Source organism: Esox lucius, chromosome 16 (genome assembly GCF_011004845.1).
Source record: "Esox lucius isolate fEsoLuc1 chromosome 16, fEsoLuc1.pri, whole genome shotgun sequence".
In the NCBI taxonomy this organism is placed as follows: Eukaryota; Metazoa; Chordata; class Actinopteri; order Esociformes; family Esocidae; genus Esox; species Esox lucius.
In genome coordinates, this window is record NC_047584.1 from 23,786,584 (window position 1) to 23,812,627 (window position 26,044).

The 26,044-nt window shown below is 41.8% G+C and overlaps 1 protein-coding gene across 4 annotated transcripts; it reads right to left on the bottom strand.

The window, feature by feature from the left end:
* Positions 1-26,044, bottom strand: htr1fa (5-hydroxytryptamine (serotonin) receptor 1Fa). Of its 4 annotated transcripts, XM_010880327.4 has the most exons (4): positions 16,424-16,933; positions 2,153-2,338; positions 1,786-2,070; positions 1-1,601 (listed from the first exon to the last, which is right to left on the bottom strand). In XM_010880327.4, the coding sequence occupies exons 3-4, from the start codon at positions 2,067-2,069 to the stop codon at positions 734-736; spliced, it is 1,152 nt and encodes a 383-aa protein (XP_010878629.1). In that variant the 5' UTR covers position 2,070; positions 2,153-2,338; positions 16,424-16,933; the 3' UTR covers positions 1-733. The 4 variants fall into 4 exon arrangements, with proteins under 4 accessions (XP_010878629.1, XP_034153554.1, XP_034153555.1 ...); XM_034297663.1 differs by lacking the exon at positions 16,424-16,933 and adding an exon at positions 25,996-26,044 and having other exon boundaries at positions 1,786-2,338; XM_034297664.1 differs by having other exon boundaries at positions 1,786-2,244.

The window sequence follows — 26,044 nt, forward strand, 5'->3', positions numbered from 1 at the left end:
CAATTGATCACAACATAGATTGTCCTTGCAAGATATATATATTTTTAAATATACAAGCATGTTGTTTTTCAGATACAGTATGTCTACAGAGCAGACCAACTTGGTGATGCTGATGACGACTGAACAGACCAAAATACCACGGTCGGCTATTCTGAGACACTGAAATGATCAAGGCTGATCCTTCACTTCATCCTAGAGAAGGACGGCCGCCCATGTGAACATCATCCCTTCAATGCCGTTAAACACCATCCAGGCCTGGTCAATAACCCATCCAAAAATCCAGGTTTTCTATAAAAAGACTCTTATGGATTTTGAGGTTCTCACACAAACTTTCCTCCAGAGCTCAGCAATGTACCATTAGACAGATGTGGCTGGACTGGTTCTTTATCTTGACAGTGTCCTTCACTCCTTGTCGATAGTCTCTGATCTAAGGCAGTCAGATGCCACCGCATTTTCCAATGCAATTCAGAACTGAAATGTGTGCACATGTTTGTGTGTGTGTGTATATGTGTGTACAGGTTTAACCATACTCGTGTGGTTGGTTTTTCTGTCAGTGTAGGCATTAGGTTTAGGATATAGCTTACATTTGGGTTAAAATTAAGGTTAACTGGTGGAGGATTCCCACAAGGGGGTGTGTGTGTGTGTGTGTGTGTGTGCGCGCGTGTGTGCGTGCGTGTGTCCATGTGTACGTGTGTGTGTATGTGTGTGTGTACGTGTACCCTTTTGGTCCACATCAGAGGCGATGACTACACCTGACCATTTTCTGGAAGGCCTTCTTAAAGTCCTTGTTGAATATGGTGTAGATGAGAGGGTTGATGAGAGAGTTGAGATACCCCAGCCAGGTTAGGAAGTCGGCCAGCTGTACGGAGGTGCTGCAGGAGCCACAGGTGTTGACGATCACCTCCTTCAGGAAGAAAGGCAGCCAGCATACCACGAAGGCCCCCAGAATGAGCCCTAGTGTGGATGCGGCCCGCCGCTCCCTGGTCCCCGAGATGCGCTGCCGCCTCAACGAGCGCTCGCGCTCCCGCCGCGACTCGCTCTGGTGGCTCTTCATGGTGAAGCGCACGCGGTCGCCCTCTATCGACGGGTCCGAGTTGGACTTCTCCGGAGGGTTCTGGTTCTCGGGGTTCTTGGGGTCCTCGTCGGGGGGATAGGATGGCAGGGAGGTTCCGTTGACCATGGAGGAGTGCTGGCTGCCCTTGCTGGCCCCCCTGCGGAGATACAGAGTCTGAGCCGCTCTGTAGATCTTATAGTAGAGGCTGAGGATGAGGAGCAGGGGTATGTAGAAGGCCCCCAGGGTTGAATACAGGGTGAAGGCAATGTGGTGGTGGGTTATCAGACACTGGTCCGGTTCTGGCTCGCCGCCGTGGTTCCTCCACAACAGAGGGGGAAGGGATATGAGGATGGACAGTAACCAGACCACGGCGACGGTGATCCCGGCCCTGAGGCCGGTGCGTTTCTGTGAGTACTCCACGGCGTCGGTAATGGCCCGGTATCGGTCCAGTGCGATGGCGGCCAGGTGGAGGATGGAGCAGGTGCAGCAGGTGATGTCAACGCTCAGCCACACGTAACACATGGCCTCGCCCATCACCCAGCTCTCCCTGAGGACACAATGATGAATTAACTACTCTCCATTGCTATCAACTACTTTAGTATTGCGCTCACATACAGATAACTGGTGTATTCTATGCCTACATGGGCATCTGAAACACAGTAAGAATCTATGCTGTCAAGAAAACCAATCTGTTGTGCACAAACTGATTGAATGCATGTAGCTGACATTACCTCTGTATGTAGAGGATGCTGAAGGGCATGACCAAGATGGCCACCAGCAGGTCCGTCACTGCCAGAGAGCAGATCAGATAGTTGGCTGGGTGATGCAACTTCCTGGTTACGATGATGGCCGTGATCACCAGGGAGTTGATGGCTGTTGTCATGACAGCGATCAGGGAGAGGGTAAGGGTGAGGAGGATCTTGCTTGGGGGGGTTATGAGAAAACCCTCCCCATCTTCACCCCCGCCCACCGTGTCCAGGGAGAAAATCCCCTCGGTACAATTAGATAATTCCATCCTAGAGAGGAGTGGAGGGTGATTGTCTGCACCAAGGCCAGAAGTAGAGATGAACGATGTTGCGGAGTTCACAGGGTACTCACCCTCAGACCATTTAGGCACATAAGGACTTCAGAGAGACCAGCCTGATAAAACATGAAGCTCAGTCCTCCATAGCTGTTGGAGCTGCGTCTTCCTGTGGGAGAGGTATGTTCATTGGTGAGCCCTCTAATGTATCCCAGCAGGTTTTCCCCATCAGCATCTCCCTGTGCACTATGTCCAACACATATCTGGAGGCAGGGAGGAGAGAGAGAGGGAGATGGGGGAGGGCGGGGGGGGGGGGGGGTGTAGAGAATCACCAATGAGTCCGGACGCTGATATTTCATAAACGCCAGTCCCCCCGCACCCACCCACCCACCCACCCACACACACCCATGATGCGATCACTGATCAAAGTCGTGACCCTCATCTCACGCACGGAGAGCACACCCATACACTGGGTTCAATCACTGATGAAAAGGATTACAATCTGCACAAAAGCACACGCTCATTGGTGTGTGTGTGTGTGTGTGTGTGTGTGTTCGTCCTTGAAATGAGTGTCTCTATCTGGCTGCCACTTCTTATTAGTTAATCAGTCAAGAAGTAAAACGATGTGCGTTCAGCTTCAGCAGCTTTCATATATGTTGACAACACTCAATCATGCTGATTTCCTTGTGTCCCCACAGTCCTCAAGCTAGCTAAGAGAAACCTGTTTCAGCATGTGACAGGTATAAAATTACAGACACAGTTGAATACCAAATGACACTTAAGTAAACGTGAGATATGAAGTATATTGAAAGCAGGAAGTAACAATCCCTTAGTGCTTATTAATGCATAGGAATACTGGGTAGGTCCTTATTTGTGGCCTGTAATTTGACTAACATGGCTAGAAAGTGATATCAGTGACTGAATGAAGTGTGATTGTTGTGGCACATTTGGCAGGAGTTTCAGTTACTAAGACTTTTTGATGTTTCATGACATGAAATGATCATTCAGACGCCAGATCTCAATTAAAGGGAGTGGTACCACCCACACAAAAACAAAATATGATGGAATTTGTCTTGGAAGAAAGGTGTTGCTTCCCTCACATAAAGTTACATGTACCTGTAGAATCTGTAGCAATGTGTATTGACGCTGTTCTGGCTACTTGTGCTGTCTAATGCCCTATTAAAAGACTATGGAATTTCCTTTATTTTGGCAGAAACTGTACTTTCATTCTCTCATTCTGCAGGCATGAAATGGAACAGTTGTCATAGCAACTCTGACTTTCTTTTTGTCAAGGACGGATGGAGGAAAAGCACAACTCAAGACAGTAACTCAAATACCATTAAATACACACATGAATGCAAACACACACACGCCAGCACACACACCACATACAAACAGACATCCAGTGAAACATTGCCTAGCTACACATTGGATCTCTCCTAAACCTTTCTTTTGTCTGTCAGCATATACCCTGGCAGTTATTTACAGAATTGATTCAATATATAGGTGATGAAGTTCACTCACCCTCTGGCGGTACATACAGTTGCTGACAGAAGTAAATAGCTACTTGGAGGGCATCTATTGACTGAGATAGAACACTTCTATTCAAACAGCATGTATATTAGGAATGTGACCTGCTGTATTTACCTACTGTTTGTGCTGATGATCAACTGTGATGTTCATTTAACTGTGTGGTCACCAACCACTGTGGATGTTTTTGGGCACAACAACTTTTTTGTTCGGATCTCATAAACTCTTGAGCCCATTTGGACCTTTTATTGCTTCCTCAATTTTGAAATGTATTCACAACACTGTCTTATTTCAAAGACTCTGAACTGAATTGTAGAAGTTTGACATTGCCTTGCCTTTGTCCTTTGGCATGCTTTTTTCCTTTGCAACTGTGCCAAGCCATTCTGCTTTTTCTGCACTGCTCGTCCAACCAGGGAGACACGTTTTTTTCCTGAGAGTATACCAATTGCAAAATACTACTGTGGATCCCAGTATAACCGTTCAAACAGGAAGTGCCATTTAAAAGCATAATTACCAGTGAAAATAAATTGGACATGATTATATTAATGTAAGTGGAGAATTTAACACAGATCTGAAGTGTTATTGGTTAGATGTAATCAAGTCAAAGCTCTGTCAAAGTCACCACAGTATTTCAGTTACAGTATGTAGACTAGTTTAAATTAAGAGCCTCCTATGTTATTTGGGCAACTATTAAAATGTTATAAGGTCATTAGACTACATGCAGTCTATTGAAACCAACCTTTAATTGATTGGTTATCTTTTGAGGATGTGGCTGTCCATTCTTTATGATAACACACGTATGTTGGTGATTTTGAGAGAGGGAAATATCTGATTGTCCACATTTAACCCATCTGGTGGAGATTCAAAACCATATATAGCATTGCATTTTATCAGTTTTGCCAAATCTAAAACCGCCGCTATGTCATTATCTGTAGGCTTTTTTTGCATCTGATATATTTAATTTAAAATTTGATTATTTAAACAATGATAATATTTCAATTCGAGTCATTGATCAACTCTTCCCTGGTCTTAGACGTTTATTAAAATGCTATCATACAGTAAATGAAACATAAGCCTTCTGCTTACACAAACCTGAGCAAACCGGCTTAATAAAATGTAATAAATAGCCAAGAACACCCTTCTGCATTTGCTTCCATTTGTTGGGGGTGTAGGTCTGCAGAATGACAGAGCAATACATTTGTGAAAATGGCTGTATATTTATACTTGCATGTTTTGCATTACTCTTCTGTGGCATTTCATTTTGTAACGCTTCGACACACCCATTACATTTTTGTAAGGTACAGTGCATTTTCAAAATATTCAGAACCCTAACTTCCACGTTGTTACATTACAGCCTTAGTCTAAAATGAATTTAACTGAATTTTTTCTCATCAATCTACAAACCATAACCCATAATGAGAAAGCAAAAACAAGCTTAACATTTCTATTTAAAAAAAATCACATTTACATAGGTATTCAGACCCTCTACAAAAGCACTCAAAATTGTTCTTATATATCCAAAAACATCCTGACTATCTTACAAAGGAAATGAGTTAACGAACACACTCTCAAGACTGAACAATGTTGGATATACTGCAGACCTATTCAGAACTGGGTAAAACTGCTCATTCGAAATGAACTCATGGAATGCCGTTTATTGTGATCTTAAGGTAAATCATTTTGTTATAAAGGATCATTTTAATGCCAGTTGTGATTGTTTTTCTTAATGTATGTTTTAATTCCATGTTTTTATTGTTGTAATACAGGACTCCGCTGTGAAAGGGCGGGGAATCGCATTCATCTCTTTTGTTTTCAACTCCCTGCTGCCAGGAGCTGCTTTCCTAGGGGTCCTTCTAGCACCCCCTGATGAGACCTGATTGGGGACAGGTGTGCGTGAATACTTTCCAAATACACAGGATACTAGTAACTCAAATGTTGGATCGTATTTGACTGCATAACATGTTAGGGTATTTCTATTGCTTGTGTAGTTTCAATAAAAACACTGTGCGCTTTGAATTCATGACAACGTAAAGAAGGTCCTGGACAACTCTTAACGAGGTGTGAGAGGTGTTTACTGATAACTAAACAGTTTCTGTACTGTTTTGGGGGAAATCCCAGTAAATCGTGGTAACCCGGGTTCCTTTTAAACCCCCGTCAGCATTATTTGGGGTCATGCTCACTCATCTGACAATCTCAATAAGATTGTTTGCAGGTGCACTAGGAATCTGAGGGAATCCTTGCCGAAGACTGGCCAATGAGAATCACCCATGGGGGCTTCCCAGCTATTCGAAAAAAGGAGAAAATGGGCGGAGTTGTCGGCTTACGCGGATGGACCATGTATCGTAGCGCGTGACGTTCGTAAGGACGAGCGATGCGTGCCATCGGTGTGTGTGACGGCCGTCACGGAGACAGACGGGCCCATACCAACTGGAAAGGGCACCATATAGCAAAGGGGCATGTTCTCTGGCCAGATTGAGCCTTACCAGGGACTGGTGGTCAGCTTGGTGCTGTGACAGAATGTCTTACAGGATACCTGAGAGGGTCTTTGTTGGGATTTGTAATTTGTAAGGCTAAAAAGGTCAATAAATGCATCTGAAATTCAGCTAAGTTAAGGTTAATTTAGGAAATGTGTCCAAATTATTCTCGTTAATAAATTAAGAGATTATGTGACTGTGATATATTGTAATCAAAGTATCAAATTATTGAAATTATAAAATACAATCTATTTTGGGGCTTATGTCTGGTGAATTTGCAGTGTACAAATATATTAGATCATAATTATTATAATTATGTTATGTTACTGCCTCCCAACCATCTGCTCTGACAAATCCCAGCCCACGGCTAAATCTAGATGCCTGCCCTGTTAAAACCTGTCAGCTTAAGTCTGTCAATGCTTGTTTTTTTCAGCCTTATTTTACCAGGTATGACTGGCTAACATATCCTCACTGCAGCAACAACATGGCAGCAATTAGCGTTAACTGCCTTGTTCAGGGACAGAACATATTACTGTTCTCCATTGCTTCTCTATTGTTCCAAAAAACACATTTTCTCTCAAAACATATTATTTCTCCTTTTTAATGTGTGTACTTTGCTATATTCAACTTGGACTATTGATTTTCATCAAGAAAATAAAAAACACTAGAGGTCACAGTAATTATACTGATGAGTCAAGGAGAGAGATGTTCCAGCATCAGGAAGTGATGAGGCTTGATACCTGGTTCTGTGTAACTGGAATGCGGACATTTAAACAACCATCTGTGGATTCAAGCGCTAGGACTCGGAGAGTAACTAGGGTGTTCCTATGGAGATGCAAAGCTGAGGATGACAAATGTACCAGGCTGCAGGTACTGCAAGTATTCCTTTAGACCCACTGCAGCCAAAGCTTTGGGGTGTGCAATAATGTATCAATGTTTCAAGCAATGTCTGAACCCTTCCTCCTTCCTTCCATGTCCCTTCTCTCCATACGTCATTCAACCATCCATCCGTCTATGTCTATATGCTCGTGTGTCTGTTGTCCGTCCGTTGGTGTGTCTGTCTAATCTAATCTAATCATCAGGTGTGGGGATGTAATTGCCTTATATAAAGCACTCAGAATACAGTCAGAGCCGACGGGGAACCCAGACAGGGTGTGACACTGGGTGATAAACATAAGGCTTTTTATTACTGTAATTTCAACCGTCAATTACACACCCAGAGAAGTTGTAAGTCACCCATCAATCATCCCACCGACACATGACCACTACTAACAACCCCCACTTCCTCCATCACTACCACCTCCACCATGACCACCACTAACAACCCCCACTTCCTCCATCACTACCACCTCCACCATCACCACTACTAACAACCCCCACTTCCTCCATCACTACCACCTCCACCATCACCACTACCAACAACCCCCACTTCCTCCATCACTACCACTAACAACCCCCACTTCCTCCATCACTACCACCTCCACCATCTCCACTACTAACAACCCCCACTTCCTCCATCACTACCACCTCCACCATCTCCACTACCAACAACCCCAACTTCCTCCATCACTATCACCTCCACCATCACCACTACTAACAACCCCCACTTCCTCCATCACTACCACCTCCACCATCACCACTACTAACAACCCCCACCTCCACCATCACTACCACCTCCACCATCACCACTACTAACAACCCCCACTTCCTCCATCACTACCACCTCCACCATCTCCACTACTAACAACCCCCACTTCCACCATCACTACCACCTCCACCATCACCACTACTAACAACCAGCCCTTCCTCCATCACTATCACCTCCACCATCACCACTACTAACAACCCCCACTTCCTCCATCACTACCACCTCCACCATCACCACTACTAACAACCCCCACCTCCACCATCACTACCACCTCCACCATCACCACTACTAACAACCCCCACTTCCTCCATCACTATCACCTCCACCATCACCACTACTAACAACCCCCACTTCCTCCATCACTATCACCTCCACCATCACCACTACTAACAACCCCCACCTCCACCATCACTACCACCTCCACCATCACCACTACTAACAACCCCCACTTCCACCATCACTACCACCTCCACCATGACCACTACTAACAACCCCCACCATCACCATCACTACCACCTCCACCATCACCACTACTAACAACCCCCATTCCACCATCACTACCACCTCCACCATCACCACTACTAATAACCCCCACTTCCTCCATCACTACCACCTCCACCATCTCCACTACTAACAACCCCCATTCCACAATCACTACCACCTCCACCATCACCACTACTAACAACCCCCACTTCCTCCATCACTACCACCTCCACCATCACCACTACTAATAACCCCCACTTCCTCCATCACTATCACCTTCACCATCACCACTACTAACAACCCCCATTCCACCATCACTACTGCCACCACTACCATCACCACCATCATTACCTTTACCATCACCACTACTAACAACCAGCACTTCTACCATCGTCACCAACATCACCATCATGATTACTATTACCATTGTCACCACCACCAACATCACCACCATTATTACCATTACCATCGTCACCACCTCCACTACCACCACCACCAACATCACCACCATCATTACCATTACCAACAACACCACAACCACTACCACCACCATCGCCATCACTAGCAAGTTACAAGTCTGATTCTCTAGCCAATATGGAATGAGATTCCCCTTTAAAGTGGGGAGAACAAGTATTTGATACACTGTCGATTTTGCAGATGTTCCTACTTACAAAGCATGTAGAGGTCTGTAATTTTTATCAAAGGTACACTCACAACTGTGAGAGACAGAATTTAAAACAAAAAAAATATTAATTTGCATTTCATTGCATGACATTAGTATTTGATCACCTACCAACCAGTAAGAATTCCGGCTCTCACAGACCTGTTAGTTTTTCTTTAAGAAGCCCTCCTGTTCTCCACTCATTACCTGTATTAACTGCACCTGTTTGAAATCGTTACCTGTATAAAAGATACCTGTCCACACACTCAATCAAACAGACTCCAACCTCTCCACAATGGCCAAGACCAGAGAGCTGTGTAAAGACATCAGGGAGAAAATTGTAGACCTGCACAAGGCTGGGATGGGCTACAGAACAACAGGCAAGCAGCTTGGTGAGAAGGCAACAACTGTTGGCGCAATTATTAGAAAATGGAAGAAGTTCAAGATGACGGTAAATCCCCCTCGGTCTGGGGCTCTATGCAAGATCTCACCTCGTGGGGCATCAATGATCATGAGGAAGGTGAGGGATCAGCCCAGAACTACACAGCAGGACCTGGTCAATGACCTGAAGAGAGCTGGGACCACAGTCTTAAAGAAAACCATTAGTAACACACTACGCCGTCATGGATTAAAATCATGCAGCGCACGCAAGGTCCCCCTGCTCAAGCCAGCGCATGTCCAGGCCTGTCTGAAGTTTGCCAATGACCATTTGGATGATCCAGAGGAGGAATGGGAGAAGGTCATGTGGTCTGATGAAACAAAAATAGAGCTTTTTGGTCTAAACTCCACTCGCCGTGTTTGGAGGAAGAAGAAGGATGAGTACAACCCCAAGAACACCATCCCAACCGTGAAGCATGGAGGTAGAAACATCATTCTTTGGGGATGCTTTTCTGCAAAGGAGACAAGACGACTGCACCGTATTGAGGGGAGGATGGATAGGGCCAGGTATCGCGAGATCTTGGCCAACAACCTCCTTCCCTCAGTAAGAGCATTGAAGATGGGTCATGGCTTCCAGCATGACAACAACTCAAAACACACAGCCAGGGCAACTAAGGAGTGGATCCGTAAGAAGCATCTCAAGGTCCTGGAGTGGCCTAGCCAGTCTCCAGACCTGAACCCAATAGAAAATCTTTGGAGGGAGCTGAAAGATGGTATTGCCCAGCGACAGCCCCGAAACCTGAAGGATCTAGAGAAGGTCTGTATGGAGGAGTGGGCCAAAATCCCTGCTGCAGTGTGTGCAAACCTTGTCAAGAACTACAGGAAACATCTGATCTCTGTAATTGCAAACAAATGTTTCTGTACCAAATATTAAGTTCTGCTTTTGTGATGTATCAAATACTTATTGTCATGCAATAACATGCAAATTAATTACTTTAAAATCCTACAATGTGATTTTCTTGTTTTTTACAGACTTCTACATGCTTTGTAAGTGGGAAAACCTGCAAAATCAGCAGTGTATCAAATACTTGTTCTCCCCACCGTATATCGGGAAGGACAACAGAGGAGAGAGTGGTGGTGAAAAGAACAAAAGGCAATTTTGAACAGATGTTTCATCCTGACAGAAAGGGCAGTTTGATGAACCTCCATAAAGGCCAAAAGGTTAACAGGAGAACACTTGTGACCTATTCAAGTCATAAAGATTTGTAACATTGTAAACAATGTCTCCACCAGCACGGGCCACTATATTATCTTTTACAGAGTTCACTATTAAAAAGGATGAGACCGTGCTAACACAATATGGAGTTCATGGTTTAAGTACAACCTTAAGACATAAATATTATCACAAGATAATAAAGTACTATTCTGAAAAATTTGAAAAAAGCTAAATTTCCCCATATGTCTAAGGTGACTGTATTAGGGTGAACCAAAGCCTGTCTAACGTGATTGTTTTACCACCACCATCATCTGCATTTCCTCCACCACACCTTTAGTACAGTGCCTTTGAAAATTACTGAAGGAACCAAAAATGTCAATTCTATGTTCATGTTTAGACATGTATACCTATGTACTTACTTTATGTTCTAGTAAGCTATCATTGGAATATTAATGGTTAACAGATGTTTCTGTAAGATGTGAATGCAGGGACAAAAGGGTTGCTTTTAACTGCCTAGCTTGCTTGATCCTCAAGTTAACACCACTTTGTTTTATAAGATGGCCCCAGGAACAGATTGGAAAGTGTCTAACTGATAAAGGGTCTATTCTGCAGGACTAGTCTTGGTTATCTTGTTAGCTAACCAATTTCAGTGTTGCGATGTAAACCAGAGTGGGATTTGGAAAGCTTTCTCTTGCATTTTCCTCACTTCTGCATGCATTTCTGCTCTTGCAACTTCTTAAATCTTTTATCTTTGATAATTGTACTGGTATTGTAATACTCTCTGTATATATTAAATTAATTTGTGACATTAATTCATTGACTATTTGGAATTAATCTAAAGCGGGTCAAAATCCAGTTCCATCAGTATTCAGACCCCTTCACTTTCTCCACATTTTGTTGTGTTATAGACTTGGGGAATAACAAAAGGCAATGTTTTTGTAATCGGTTATAAATTAAAGGGAATAACGACAAATGCATACAATTTGTCTAAGTATGCTTGAGGTAATCATTGGACTGTCTGTCTTTGCATACAACCCACTCACTCTAGGAGACCCTGGTTGAGTTACGGCCAAGGGAGCGTTTTCTGACGCACTCTATATTTGCTGGTAGGAGTAGGAGGAGTTTGGTGTTGTGGAATACCCAGAGGCCAATCAGAGGCTTGAGGGCTCATCGACAGGTGATTCATCTCCTTGGCCGGGCTCATTACCTCCTACAGTAGGCCTGGCGTGTTCACATTCACATTGAAGTCCTTTTGCAAACAGTCTTTTCGACAGTGATCTACGGCGGTGGGCGGAGCCCCCCCCCCCGTGTCATTGCGAGAAGCTCATGTGACAGACGTTTGATTTAAAAGTAAATTTTTTTGTGTTTGTGAATAATGTCTGGTCTGCATTCAGTGTAGATAATTTTTTATTTATGACAAAAAGTAGAACTGTACTCTTAAACGGGAGTATTTGCTGATCTCTCCCTATTGTATTTACATAAAGGGTTTTTTCTGTGGATTGAAATAAGCCGGACCATTACACTTCCATAATGAATTATTTAATCCATGCAGGCAGATATAAGGGTGCCATTCATATGTCATTCACCAAAAACCGTGGGGTTAAAGCTAGCCTTTATGCATTTCTCATGGGCAATATGTAATATATTAAGTAAGTCTTCAAATCTGGCCCCTCATGCATTGGTTGTACAACGGAAATGTGTTCTCCATCAGCCCATCTGCTAGTATTTAGTGGATGAATGTGCCATTTTCTTACTCCTTCTCCCTCAGGAGTAGCAAGAGCAGTCCAAGCTTTTTCTAATTAGATGTAAACATGTTTGCTTCAGCTTTTGTGGCTTTTTCAATCGATGAAGTCTCATTGAAAGCTGGACACCTAACTAAAATAGAGACATGAAGGCCTGCTGCCTAGCTAGTACTGTATATATATAAACAGGCATCACAGATCCCCAAGTTAAAATACCATAATTCCTGTCAGAAAGACCACCAGGGCCCTTAATGCAGTGTAAACACTCTGACACCCCCAAGCCCCAGAGTGGACACAGACCACATTCCACTTTCCGGGAGAAAGATAACAACCTGGACCTGAAATGGTGACCAAGGTCCGCTGCTCCAGTAACATGACTCCAGCCATGTGGAGGAGTCTTTAGGTAATAGTTAAGGTGACTGTGTTAGGGTGAGAGTTGGGCAGTGTCTAAAGAGACTGTGTTAGGGTGAGAGTTGAGTCCTGTCTAAAGTGGCTGTGTTAGAGTGAGAGTTGATTCCTGTCTAAAGAGACTGTGTTAGGGTGAGTGTTAGATACTGCCTAAAGTGACTGTGTTAGGGTGAGAGTTGAGTCCTGTCTAAAGTGACTGTGTTAGAGTGAGAGTTGATTCCTGTCTAAAGAGACTGTGTTAGGGTGAGTGTTAGATACTGCCAAAAGTGACTGTGTTAGGGTGAGAGTTGAGTCCTGTCTAAAGTGACTGTGTTAGGGTGAGAGTCAAGTCCTGTCTAAAGTGACTGTGTTAGGATGAGAGTTGAGTCCTGTCTAAAGTGACTGTGTAAGGGTGAGAGTTGAGTCCTGTCTAAAGTGACTGTGTTAGGGTGAGAGTTGAGTCCTGTCTAAAGTGACTGTGTTAGGGTGAGAGTTGAGTCCTGTCTAAAGTGACTGTGTTAGGGTGAGAGTTGAGTCCTGTCTAAAGTGATTGTGTTAGGGTGAGAGTTGAGTCCTGTCTAAAGTGACTGTGTTAGGGTGAGAGTTGAGTCCTGTCTAAAGTGACTGTGTTAGGGTGAGAGTTGAGTCCTGTCTAAAGTGACTGTGTTAGGGTGAGAGTCGGGTCCTGTCTAAAGTGACTGTGTTAGGGTGAGAGTCGGGTCCTGTCTAAAGTGACTGTGTTAGGGTGAGAGTCGGGTCCTGTCTAAAGTGACTGTGTTAGGGTGAGAGTCGGGTCCTGTCTAAAGTGACTGTGTTAGGGTGAGAGTCGGGTCCTGTCTTAAGTGACTGTGATAGGGTGAGAGTCGGGTCCTGTCTAAAGTGACTGTGTTAGGGTGAGAGTTGAGTCCTGTCTAAAGTGACTGTGATAGGGTGAGAGTCGGGTCCTGTCTAAAGTGACTGTGTAAGGGTGAGAGTCGGGTCCTGTCTAAGCAGACAGTTTGAGGGTGAGACAGAGCCCTCTCTGATACCCAGCCTGTCCCAGACCAATACTGCAGCGATGGTGGCCTGGTAATGAAGAGGTGTAGCTACAAGCCATTGTAGTGGATAATGTGTGTGCACAGGCTACTGACCCTGTCACAGAATGACAAACCTCTGGAGACATTGGCAGACACAGCGATGGGGGGCGGGGGGAGGGAGTAAAAGGTGAATGAGATGGTGAAGAGTGATGATGCTGTATAGAAAGAGAGAGGGCAAGAGACATAAAGGGGTAGAGAAGAGAAAATATTGAACCAGCAGAGAAGGATCAGAACTCAACATCCACTAGCCTTTCCCTCATAGCAGTACACATTAGTCTGATGGAGAAATGCAAGAGAACGAGAGACGGACTGCAACTGATAGCGAGAGGAAGATATACAGTAGAGAAACAGAGAGAGAGGAAGAGAGATAAATAGAGAGGGGTACTATGATACTATGGGTTAGGAGAGGGACACCGGGCAAATACTATTTCCACCATCTGCCCCAATGATTGACGTAAAGTAATTAGGTATTTCATTCTGAAGCAGACCTGTTATCAAGACAGACGCTTTAGAGCAGACGGGTAATTGGTGGTCTTATGAAGTAAATCGCAGAAGGCTGGGGGAGAGACCCTGCGCTGTGTGTGTAAAGGGAATAGGCCCTAGGAGAGATCAGTATTCACACCACGTTGCTATCTGCCATGGGACCCTGGGAGTCCCGTTAAACAGTCTCTTAACTGTGAGACCGTAGAGGTGCCTTTGGGCCGGCTGGGTATGTGTTTCATTACAAACGATAGAGTGGTACGCCAGGAGAGAGGAGGGGAGTGATGGTAATGTCCCTCCCTCAGTCCCTTTCATTGGTTTGAGAATGTAATGTGTCACGATATGAAACAATGGCTGTTCTTTCTGGTTCCCTTGACTGAAGACAAACCCTGTTGCTGTTTAATCCCACTTTCCAGACTAAACCCAGTGGGGAAAAATATGTCGTCTTCAGTTTTGTTGCCACATAATTTCAAATACAAAGTTTAATGTTACGAGGCTGAATCAACATGGCAAATGTATTGGGTTTGGAAAAGGCACTAAATGTATGGGAATGTCATAATGTTCTTCAACATCTGTAGTCTTTTTTTTTTTGTGTATTCAAAAGGAATCCATGTTAGTTGAGGCCGCCCTAAACCCCCCCGCCACCGCCCCCCTCCCACCCCCCCCACCACACACACACACCAAACACAAACATATACACACACAATGAGTGTGCTGTTCCCATCAGCCTGTCCACTCTCTTCTCCTCGTCACAGTTTGAATCCTGTTGACAGGTGAGGCAGGCTAAGCAGTGCATGACCGTCTGCATGACTCTGAAGACCTCCTCCAGGCTGTTAGAAGGTGATATCCAAGTACCAACGTTGTCAAGTAATCACACTAAACAGTTACAAAACAGTATTTTGGTGTGCAGAATAATGTTTTAGACACATAGGCCAAATGGACATTATTTTCCTTCCACCTTCTCCCACTACCCTCTCCCCTTTTTCCCCCTCTCCTCTTCTTTTCTCCTTCTCACCCTAGTCTTTCACCCCTCCCTCTCTGTCTTCCCTTGGATCCTCCTTACTGCTCACACATCCTTTTGCTACACACCTGTGTCAGGAAACTGCTAATAGTTCCTTGGTAAAGTTGCTCCAAGTCATGTCTAATGTTTAATATCTTGGTAAAGGATCTGTTCTCTAACTTGTTCCTTTTGTCTTAACACTCTTTCTTTGAATCATCATCCCATTCACATCATAAACATGTAAGACGCTGGCTGGCTATGATGTCATATAAAAGTATAGTTCATATAATCATCATGATAATTAAGAATGAACAGTCTGTCTGTCATCCAGAACTGCTCAGAATGCTAAGCCTGATTGGAATGTGTGAAAAAAGACCAAGAAAAAGCTGGCATTTGAAGGGAACAAGAGGAAGAGGAGACGAGGAAGGGAAGAAGGGAGGAGGTGAAGGAGGAAGATGAAAAGAGAAAGAGAAGGGAGGAGGAGGAAGAAGAGAAGAGGTAGATGAGAAGGGAGAAGAGTAGAAGAGGAAGAGATGAGAGAAAAGAGGAAGAAGAGAAGGGATGAAAAGAGGAAGAGGAGAAGAAAAGAAAGGTGAGAAGGGAGGAGAAGAGGAAGAAAAGAGAGAGAAGAGGAAGAGGAGGGAGCAGGAGATAAGGCGTTTTTAAGGATTCTTCTCTCCCTGCCCCTGACAGTCTAATTTACCAATGGACAGGAGCATCCTGGGAGCTAAATCCCAATGGAACAGATGCAGCTCCCCTATTTTCATTAGTGGTGAGACCAAAGCAGGCAAGATAACAAAATAAATATTGTGCCCATGAGCAATTTTTTACCCTATTGCTTAAGTTCACCATAAGCTGTGATCTTTTGGTCTTGACCCCACTCTCCCAGTTGTTCAGGGACATTTAGGATATGCAAAACATATTTCCAATGCACACATCTCTGAAATAGAAAAAACACGAGCACGCACCAGCCCTTCCTTAATAATGCTTAACAGGACCAGGGACGATCATATGAAATGCTGTCATCAGAAGACTACTATCCTGGGTAAATTAATTTAAATCCTTCCAAGCCCAAGGGAAAACAATGCTGTGAATGAAGCAAATGTTTCCAAGGCAACCTGCATTGGCAAGTTAATCTACCATTAGGATTCCGATACATTAAACTTATTTGTTCGTTGCAAATCGCGCATTACGAAAAGTGAAATTATTTCTCATTTGCAATACCAAGTGAGTAAACAAGCAGACTGTGAATAAATAAATATAATCTCCTTACCTGCGTTCTTAACTGCTATGAAGATGTCCGTCGTCTGATAATTTGATGAATAGTCACATTAACCTGTCATATCCTCCTGCTCGTGTCCCGGTTTCTCGGTACCTGGTCAGGGTTTGGGGAGTTGAAAGCGGCGGAGGTGGTGAGGAGGAGGGAATATAGATCCATCCCACAACAACCCTCTTGCAATTCGGTTGTACACAAAAGTCCGACCTGTCCAACCTCGAATGTACAATTGGCCGCCCGCACGTGTGGTCCTAATCTCGGCTGCACTGAATGGGCACCATGGACAGCGCCCTACACAGCCATTGCAACGCTGCTGTGAATGAAGCCTAACACACAGTTTTCCTGACAAAAAAACGCTTAGTTAATGCTGAAAGTAGACTAGCTATTCATGCTAAGTAAAATACTTCACGTCAGTTTGATAACAATACCGATCAAGTAAGAATGCAATGAAACGTATGTTGCCAAGGATGGGCAAGATATCAGATCAAAATATCTACAAACGCAGTAAATAAAAAGAGATTGCAGGTCTAACTGATAAATGTTGCCCACAGTCTACAACTGTGTGATGCATACATTGTCACAGAAAAATAAAATATTAGCAACCCGTTGTAAAACGGCACAATTTGCACACACTTCGGTGAATAAAGATTCGATCCACGTAATCAATTAAGCTATGCCAGCCAATTACATACACTTTTTCCAATAATCATATTTACAGTTCAGTGTGTTTTTACCAAATATGGACCTGAATACCAATGTAGCCAATAACACCTATCGTTTACAAAATGACACAGCTCAAATCAGGACTCATGTACCCATCCCAGTTACAAACAATCACAATCTGATTAGACTTTAGTGGCATGTTTAGACAAGCACGTAAAGGGTTAATCTCATATTTATTCAAGAGTTACATAACCCATGAATTGTAAAGGAAATTGCATGCTGTAAAAATAAATTATTTGGCATTAGAAAGTAGTATTTCATTAGAATCCCTATCATCTGTCTTATGCCATTGTGCCTCTTAACCACGGCCATCAACAAACCCAGAGCCATACTGCTATTATAAACCAGCTATGCAATTAGAACAGTATGACATATTGTTTGTAATCCCCTTCCATGGAACTGTATAGGGTCCCATATGCCACCACTCAGAATTCAGGGTTGTGTGTCTATGTTTACCATACATAGTCACACAAGCTTTCAAGGGTTGTTCAATGTTGTCTTTATATAGGCCTCTTTTAAAATCAACTTCATGGCTAACTCCAGGTCTAGGGCAGACAGTTTCCTGTAGGTGTAGATTAAAGGTATGGCAAATGGGAGAATCAATAAGGTCTGCTACTCTCCCTTATTTAACATCCAGGAGGTTATTACCGAGTTTGTCCTCACTGATAGTAATTAATATTATTATAATAACGGGAGCAGAAATAAAGTAAACTCTTTGTTTCTGGCATATTATTATTACATTTGTTTGAGGAATTCCTGAGCATTTTTGCTAACATTCTTTTTAATTTATCATCGTTTCATAGTATAGCTTCTATTTCCTCATGTTTAGTTTAGTAGGGCAGTTTCTCAATCAACAGTAGCCATGTTTACCATTCATCTGTGTTTGCAGACTGGCTTCAAGTGACACATTGTTAAAGCGACAAAAATAAGTCCTTTGTGTCCATACATGACTGACTTTTTCAGTCAAATCCTTCTGTATTTTGTTTGATGTGGATCTAGTTGAATACACTCAACTTGTTAGATCTCAAGTTGAGGAGTGATTAATGTTAATGGGATTTGCTAGAAACAGCAATCAACACTGAGTCCATGTATTCTAGAAATCTCTTAAACATGTTACCTTGTTTACCTCTGCTGAAGATTGAAAAAGTCATTTTTCAGCACCTTTGGAAAGGAATGACCAGTTCTCCTTAAAAATGCTTATAACACATTGTGTTTCTCAAATCACAATTCAAACAACACGTGAGTTAGACTTTTGAATATTTTTGAAAGTAAAGATGAACCAATGGATTTAACTTCACAAATGTCAGAGATATTTATATTGACTCACTTGGCTTTTCGAAAGAGGAGGCTGAAAAATAATACCTGCAAATGCATGATGGCTTGCACATGCAGATGATTTGAAAACACAAACTATTCCATTTATTTCTATTGAAAAATCGACATGACAGGGTCCTCCAGGATTGTGGACCCCTCTGCATTGTGGGCACTGCAGGGGTGTCCACTATGCCAGCATTAGCAGCACACCGTTCACTAGGAACCAATGAATTACAAGTAGCCTATAAAAGGAAAGTGAAATAGACCTTTAGCAATGATTATGCATGAGTGATGCATGACCCTGTAAAGGGAGCGACATGTTGCTGTAGTTAACCTATGATTAACCCCCAGAACAACCTGGCGGAACCTGCATCATAATTGGCATCAAAATGCAAAGCTAACATAATAGAGACAAGTTAGAAAACATGTGAAAGTTAACAAAATGAATGCGAACTGCCATATTTATACTTAAACAGATTTACTAATCAGATCTACAATCAGATGCTGTATGTTCCAGAACACACATACAGAAGAACAAACACAAACATGCACGCATGCAAGCAAGTGCATGTACGCACACACACACACACACACACACACACACACCAACACACACATACAAGCACATCCACACAACACTGTTTATTGTGCTGCTATAAACATAATTAAATTAATTATAGTGTTGCTTAAAACATAATTAAATCCATCATAATGTTGCTATAAACATAATTTATTCCATGCAAGGTTGTTTGAACAGAATTTAAATCTCCATATTGACTTTTCAATACATAAATTACAGGGATAAATCATGTTTGAAGTCTGATAGCCTCTTAGAGCAGGCCATGAAACACAAGGCTTGGTGAACTTACATTGAACAAAATGTATTCAATGTCATTTCTAAATACATGTATAATATTATTTTTTTTAATCGGTTTGTATGCTTACTTTGTTTAATCCTAAAACTCGAAATAAATGGTGGATGACCATCTTCAAAAATTCCATACGTTAGCTTAGTAGGAAATGCAAATGAAGGGCAAAGAAGGACAATGTTCCCAGTGTGTACCTGTGTGTCTGTATATTTCAGTGACTTCACAGACAGCAGTGACCATTTCTCTCTGACAGACCTGTAAGCACCCTCATGTGTTCAGTAATACGTCCTACTAGACTATTATTAGAGGGTTTCTGGTAGGGGGCATATTAATACACACACACACCCCAAACTGGTGCAGTGCACACTGGTAAGCGTTATGTGCTAGCCGAGGATTTCAGAACAACGTTGCCTCAACGTGACATTCACTCCTGTGCTACAGGATTCGAGGACTACATCGAAAATATAAAAAGACTCAATACACCACGAGTGTGTAAACCGCAATGAGTAGTGCAAAAAAAAACTAAACTCTTTACTAAAATCAAATATTTAGTATTTCATCCATTTTACTCCAACTGAGTGGCAGCTTTAATTACCCACATAGTGAAGAACTTCCTCCCACTTCTTGTGATATTCCTCATGAATGCGGATGGCTAGGAAGTCCTACCACAACGAGCAGTGTTTATGTCGTTTACAACGTGATTTGCATATCTGATTGGGCAATTTGCACCTAAAAGCTGGCATCCTGCCAGAACAGCCATTTTCAATTTGGATGTCTGCCTGCCTGATGATAACTCTGGGCTATCAGGAGAGCTACAGGGCAGCGTGGGCTTCTCTCCAAGGTCAGCTGAGAGGGTGATGGAACAAGCATCTGCACTTGTCGAATACTTCAATAATTCAACTATTTGATAAGGAATGTCTTGTCTTGCATTTGAATGGCTTTGGCCAGGTCTTCCTCTGAAAAATGAAAGGTGACTTATGTGGTTAAATAAAGGATGAAAAATATAATAAACTACACAGCGAAGTGTGTTGGCACCTGTTCAGCCTTCATCTGCAATTTGGGGTATGAATGCTGTCTACTGTGTCTGTGTGGGTCTGTTATGTCTAGAATTATTGGCACCCTTTTCATGATATGCAAAAAAGTTAATAAAAACTGAAATCCATTTAGCTCATTATTTATATTACTTGTATTGCTAAAGAAATGTTTCCCTCATTTTTGTCAAGGGTACCAATATTTTTGGATCTGACTGTATGTGGGTGTCTGAGTGTTTCACTGAGTGTGCAGAACTAAGCACGCGTGTGTGTGTGTGTGTGTGTGTGTGTTTGTACTGTGTTTATACTTTGTGTGTGTATGTTGCATAGAGTATGTGTGTGTCTGTGTGCACACTTGATTGGGATAGCCAGATTGTATAAGGTACACAGCTAAAATATACAGCTCTGGAAAAAAAATTACAAAATTAAGAGACCACTGCACCTTTGTCTTTCCTTTCCAAAAAAGTTGAAAAGGAATGTTTTGAGTGAATAACAGAAGTGTTTAATTTGCAGTGGTCTCTTAATTTTAACCCCTCTGCTCCTCCCTCAAAACCTTCCTGTATATTATTCTCCACCAGTCCTTGTGGTGTAGAGTAACACACTATATTCTCTATATGTGTCGCCCCTGCTAGAGGCTGCGGGGCCTCAACTGAGGAACTCCTGGCCCAACACCTTGACATGCCAGGCCCAGCCCCACCTGACTCATCTCTTACTCAATCTGCCTGTTGCTGCCTCCACTGGTCCTGCCTCCCCCTCAAGCCAGTGACCCAAACACATCCAGACAAGTGGATGTTTTCTTCCTTGCAATGATGTGGTTCTAAAAGCCATCTGACAATTGAGTCTTGAAGCGTTCGTACTCTTGAGATGTGGATTTTGACTAACTTTGTCTGAAATATACGCCCCTGATTTAGTACTTGGTGGGAAACATACTGTGAATATCCATTTTGTGTTTTACAAATCCTTAATAAAATGTATTTGACTAGGCAACAGTATTACAGGCCTATTTCATTAATTTACATTTAAATAATTTAATATATACTCTCATTCAGACAGACTTACAGTAGTGGGTGCATGTATTTTCATACTGGTCTGCCATGAGAATTGAGCTTCACAGAAGCATGATAATGTTTTTATAGAACTCCCAGCCTAAAGTTCAAATTGCTAAAATATCCATATTATGAACATTACAAAATGAAAAACACATTATATCTCTGTTGCTTTATACCATTAATTTACCAGACAAGAGTATAATAAGAACACACTGTTATTACAGAAAAGACCTGGGAGTAGTTAGGGTTAACTGTCTTTCTCTCAGAGACAGAACAACAGTTCATTTCATCTTTTTTTTTGGGATTAAAATCAGTGACTTCTGGTTTACTGGCTTAATACACTTGACCGCTAGGCTACCCTGCCCCCTGTAGAATAGTGTTGTTGTGTGAAATCTTTCCCAGGGTTTAAGATATTTTTTCATCTGGTATTTCTTTTATTTCACTGTAATTTATCCAAGGAAGTCATTTGAGCACACAGAGGACAGGACAACCCACAGAACAAAATAAATCATTTAAAAGGTATAAATAAAAATAAACAATGTTTATTGTCTAATACTTCAAATTATTTACTGCAATAAATTCAGATGGATTTGGTGCTCAGGTTAATTAGGCTTTGAAGGACTGTGGTGAGATGGAAATTAAATGAAGTGAAGGAATGTTTATGAATCAAACCTTCACAAACCCCTGTAGATACAGCTAAAGGTTTAAACAGAAGGCCCTAAGATTTGATACACAGTATGTAGGTCAGAGAAGTCGTTTTCAAACCAGGCTGGACAGTCCTTCGGGAATCCTAATTTGATTCAATTTATTAAGACAAAAATGTTGGCAGAAACAAAGAATCAAAGCCAAATCAATGAAAACAGGTGGGCAAGAATGTTTGTAGTCTAAAGCACATATGATGTCATTTACAACCTTTGCTGTTTGCTCAGGTGCAGCCATGCTCAGCTTTGTAGCCTGATTGCAGCACAGAGAGACCTTAACCCTAACACCAAGGGAGTCAAAATTACAAGTTAACAGTTTGTTGGCCATATCTTCAAGAACATAAAAAGCAGAGAAAGATAGAGATGTTAAGAGGTTGAACAAGTTGGTAGTAAGGGCTGCAATAAGAAGCAGATTCAGAATAAAAGCGTTCCAATCATTAAGTCCAGTAGATTTGTAAGCGTCCAGATTTTGAAGTTCTGTACACTCCACACTCATGTTCACTGGCTGAATGGAGAAATGGAGGGTGAGTGTGGCATGCTAACTGTGGGTGTGGCAGATTCATTTTGTTGATTGTTGCACTTTTGTCAGAGGTGACAGTGTTCAAAAAGTTGAGTTTGCATTCCTGAAATGTTTCGGGTCAGAAACAAAACCCTGCCTTTTCTTTCTTGACTGCACTGGCTCCAAGTTTCCCTATATAAAGGGACTTTTGGAGGCCAGGGCTATGCACCAGATTGGGTGTTTTTTTTTTGATAAACCCAGAAAATTCAGCTCTAAATGAGGTGATGCAGTAGGTTTTGGTTCAGACGTTCTTGATTGGGACATGATTATTAAGGAATGTGAAGACACATTACACATTAAACCAAGGCTAGCGTATAACTAATAGATAGTATTGCTTTATCAACGTGTGTGTGCGTGCTCTGTCTCCAAACAAACAACCATTCCATAAGACAGGGCGTAGGATGAATAAAAGAGTACATAGAACATATGTAGGTATCTCCTCTTTTCTTTCTCTGAGTGGACACTTCATTCTTCCCTCTAAAACAAAACATTAGTCACAGGGGAGCCAGGTAGATAACAAAGGAAGCCAACAGGAACGAGAGAGTAGAAGAGGTGTGTACAGACTGTAGATGTGATCCAACAGACTGTAAATGTGATATAACCAGTAGACAACCTGGTGACTTTCCCTTGCCCCTTAATGCCACTTTCAAATCAGTTAAGGCAACCTTTTCAAAGAAGCAACTAATTTCAAGCTCTAGTAGATTAAAATAAATAGGGCACAAAAGAATGTAAATAACTCATGTTAACAGCATTAAACTAATGCAAGATAATATAGTGTTCTCTCCTCAAATGTACAATCCTTTTCATGCTTTAAACGTGTTTTGTTCTTTGCAAAGTGCCCTCGACAATTATTGGCACCCCTAGTAAAGATGAGTATAAAAAGGGTTATAAAAAATTCACCTTTTGGTAAATCAGCTTAATGTGAAATTTGAAACATCCAACCTTTAATTGAAGTAAATTATTCTGAGAAAAGAAAATCTGTCATCAAGAAATAATAATTTCTAACAAAACCACAAATTCAGCCCTGAGACCACGGCGTCCATGGTTCCCAAAAACTATTTCAAATTTGGATTTGTCAGAACACAGAGCAGTTTTCCACTTCACCTCATTCCATCTTAAGCTTGGGCCCAGAGAACATGGCGGTAGAGGTTCTTTTGCATGGTAGACTATTAACTGTCATTTGTGGATGCAGCGACAAACTGTGTTCACAGACAATGGTTTTCGGAAGTGTTCCTGAGCCCATCTGTTTTTAATGCAGTTCGCCTGGCCTTGTCCCTTGCATACAGAGATTTCTCTGGATTTCTCTGAATCTTTTAATGATATTATGTACCGTAGATGATGAGATCCTCAAACTCTTTGGAATTTAATTTTGAGAAAATTCTTAAATTGTTGCACTATTTGCCTGCACAGTCTTTCACAGAGTGATGAACCCCACCCCACCTTTACTTCTGAAAGCCTCATTCTCTCTGGGATGCTCTTTACCAAATCATGTTACTGACCTGTTGCCAATTAAGCTAATTAGTTATGAGATGTTCCACCAGGTTCTTTTTTGTATTACACAACTTTTTCAGTCTTTTGTTGCCACTGTCCCAACTTTTTAGAAATGTGTTGCTGGGATCAAAGTGGGCATATATTTTTCAAAGAAATATGCAGTAGACATGCAGACAGATTTGCAGTAATCTTCTTTTAATAACAATGGCCTTTTACATTTGGCCTAATACATTTAAGATTCCTAGCCACATGTCTTAATAGTTAATTCCCAAAGCACTTATTTCAATAAGTTAGAGCGAGGCTCAAACCAACTGATTTTCTATGACAGTTAGAATAATATACATTATAATGTAAGGAATGGTAACAACAGATCAATATAGTTGAATACTTAACCTAGCCAAAAGATGGAGTAAGATAATTCCTACAGTCACTAGCAAGAAGCTAGGCACAGATAATTAGAATGAATGTACTTATTTGTCGTTTTGGCTCTAATAAAACTGCTGTGATACAAATGCGAATCTTCAATTTGTATTTCAATGCGCTGCAACAGGATATTGGCAGCAAAAGCAGGTGATGCAGTTTTCACTCTCTTGAATCTACTTTGTTAGTTAACTCCAGTTAAAACATTTATGGAACAACATCACCTTCAGATCACTTACAAAAAATCACTGAACTGACCTCAGACTTGATGAGAAGCCATTGTATTGTGTTAGTTAGCTCGCTAACTTTCTGCTGCGGATTTAAACAAACTAAAAAAGATGAAATTCAAGATTATGGAAAACCTTTGACACCTTGTAAATGTATCAATAAATATCTTCTGATACTAACATCACTAAAAGATATGGCAGATGCTATTTGCACCCAGGTGTCCGTAGCCAACAACGATATTTGCAAATTCTCAAACGAATGACAACCCAATACTATTTGCATCGATCTACATTTACTTTGATTATTACATGCTATGATTTGGTGAGGTAATGACTTCATTCATCTGTTAGTTTCAGGTTTATTACTACAGCTTGTGTATGCATGTCACTAAAACACCCAGAATACACAGTATTAGTTCTACCTGTAATTTTTTGCATGATGCACACAAGCACTATATTCACATGCATATAAGGGTTGAGCCTTTTAATTATTAATCATATATGTCACAGGAACCAATGTATAAAGTCAAATTCAGGTCATCAAATGCACCTTTGAAACTTTGATAATATGCATGTAAATTCCCCATTCCCCAATGTCTCCATCTAACTTTAGCTAGCTAACATCATTGGATTAATCTGTTACTACAGTCTAAAATCAAACGTTTAGCCCTATTTTTGGTGGTTAAAAACTTAATATAGCTATATGACAACACAGCAGTATTTCGATTAACTGTAGGAGATGTGAAAGTTTCATATTTTGCCCAACCATGTTCAGCTGTAGCCAGTTAGAGCTAGCTAGTTAGCACTAACGCTAATAGTTAGCAAAATTACTGTATGCCTTCATCATTGCAGGCGAACGTTTGCTAAATTACTTGGCTAACGGCTAACATTTGCTAAATTAGCTGGGCATAGCTAACCATTTAAGTTTGCACATTGGATCATTTTAGTTTAATTATACAAACAGGGAGAAAACAAAATTTTTGAAAAATATATATTTTGTGTTTAATGTAGCCTACCTTTTTTAATTAAATCCTCTTTGGCACCTGCAACCGTTGAGGCACATGGCTATCGACTTTCGAATAATTTTAACTTTGTCATCGAACAAGAACAAGTACAATACGAAATGCAGTAAAACCATGTGAGGACTGAACACACAAACTAGAGATTATGAGACTGACGCCCTACCTACTGCACGAAATAATCTGCTGCCGATGCCGAGGGACCTGTACCCTTT

What these genes read in the sequence shown, in the direction of transcription:
- htr1fa (XM_034297663.1), bottom strand. Translation starts at nt 2,069, where the DNA reads ATGGAATTATCTAATTGTACCGAGGGGATTTTCTCCCTGGACACGGTG. An exon ending in AGCATCCTCTACATACAGAG is followed by an intron (nt 1,602 to 1,785) that starts GTAATGTCAGCT and finishes TTGTGTCCTCAG; the next exon opens with GGAGAGCTGGGTGATGGGCG.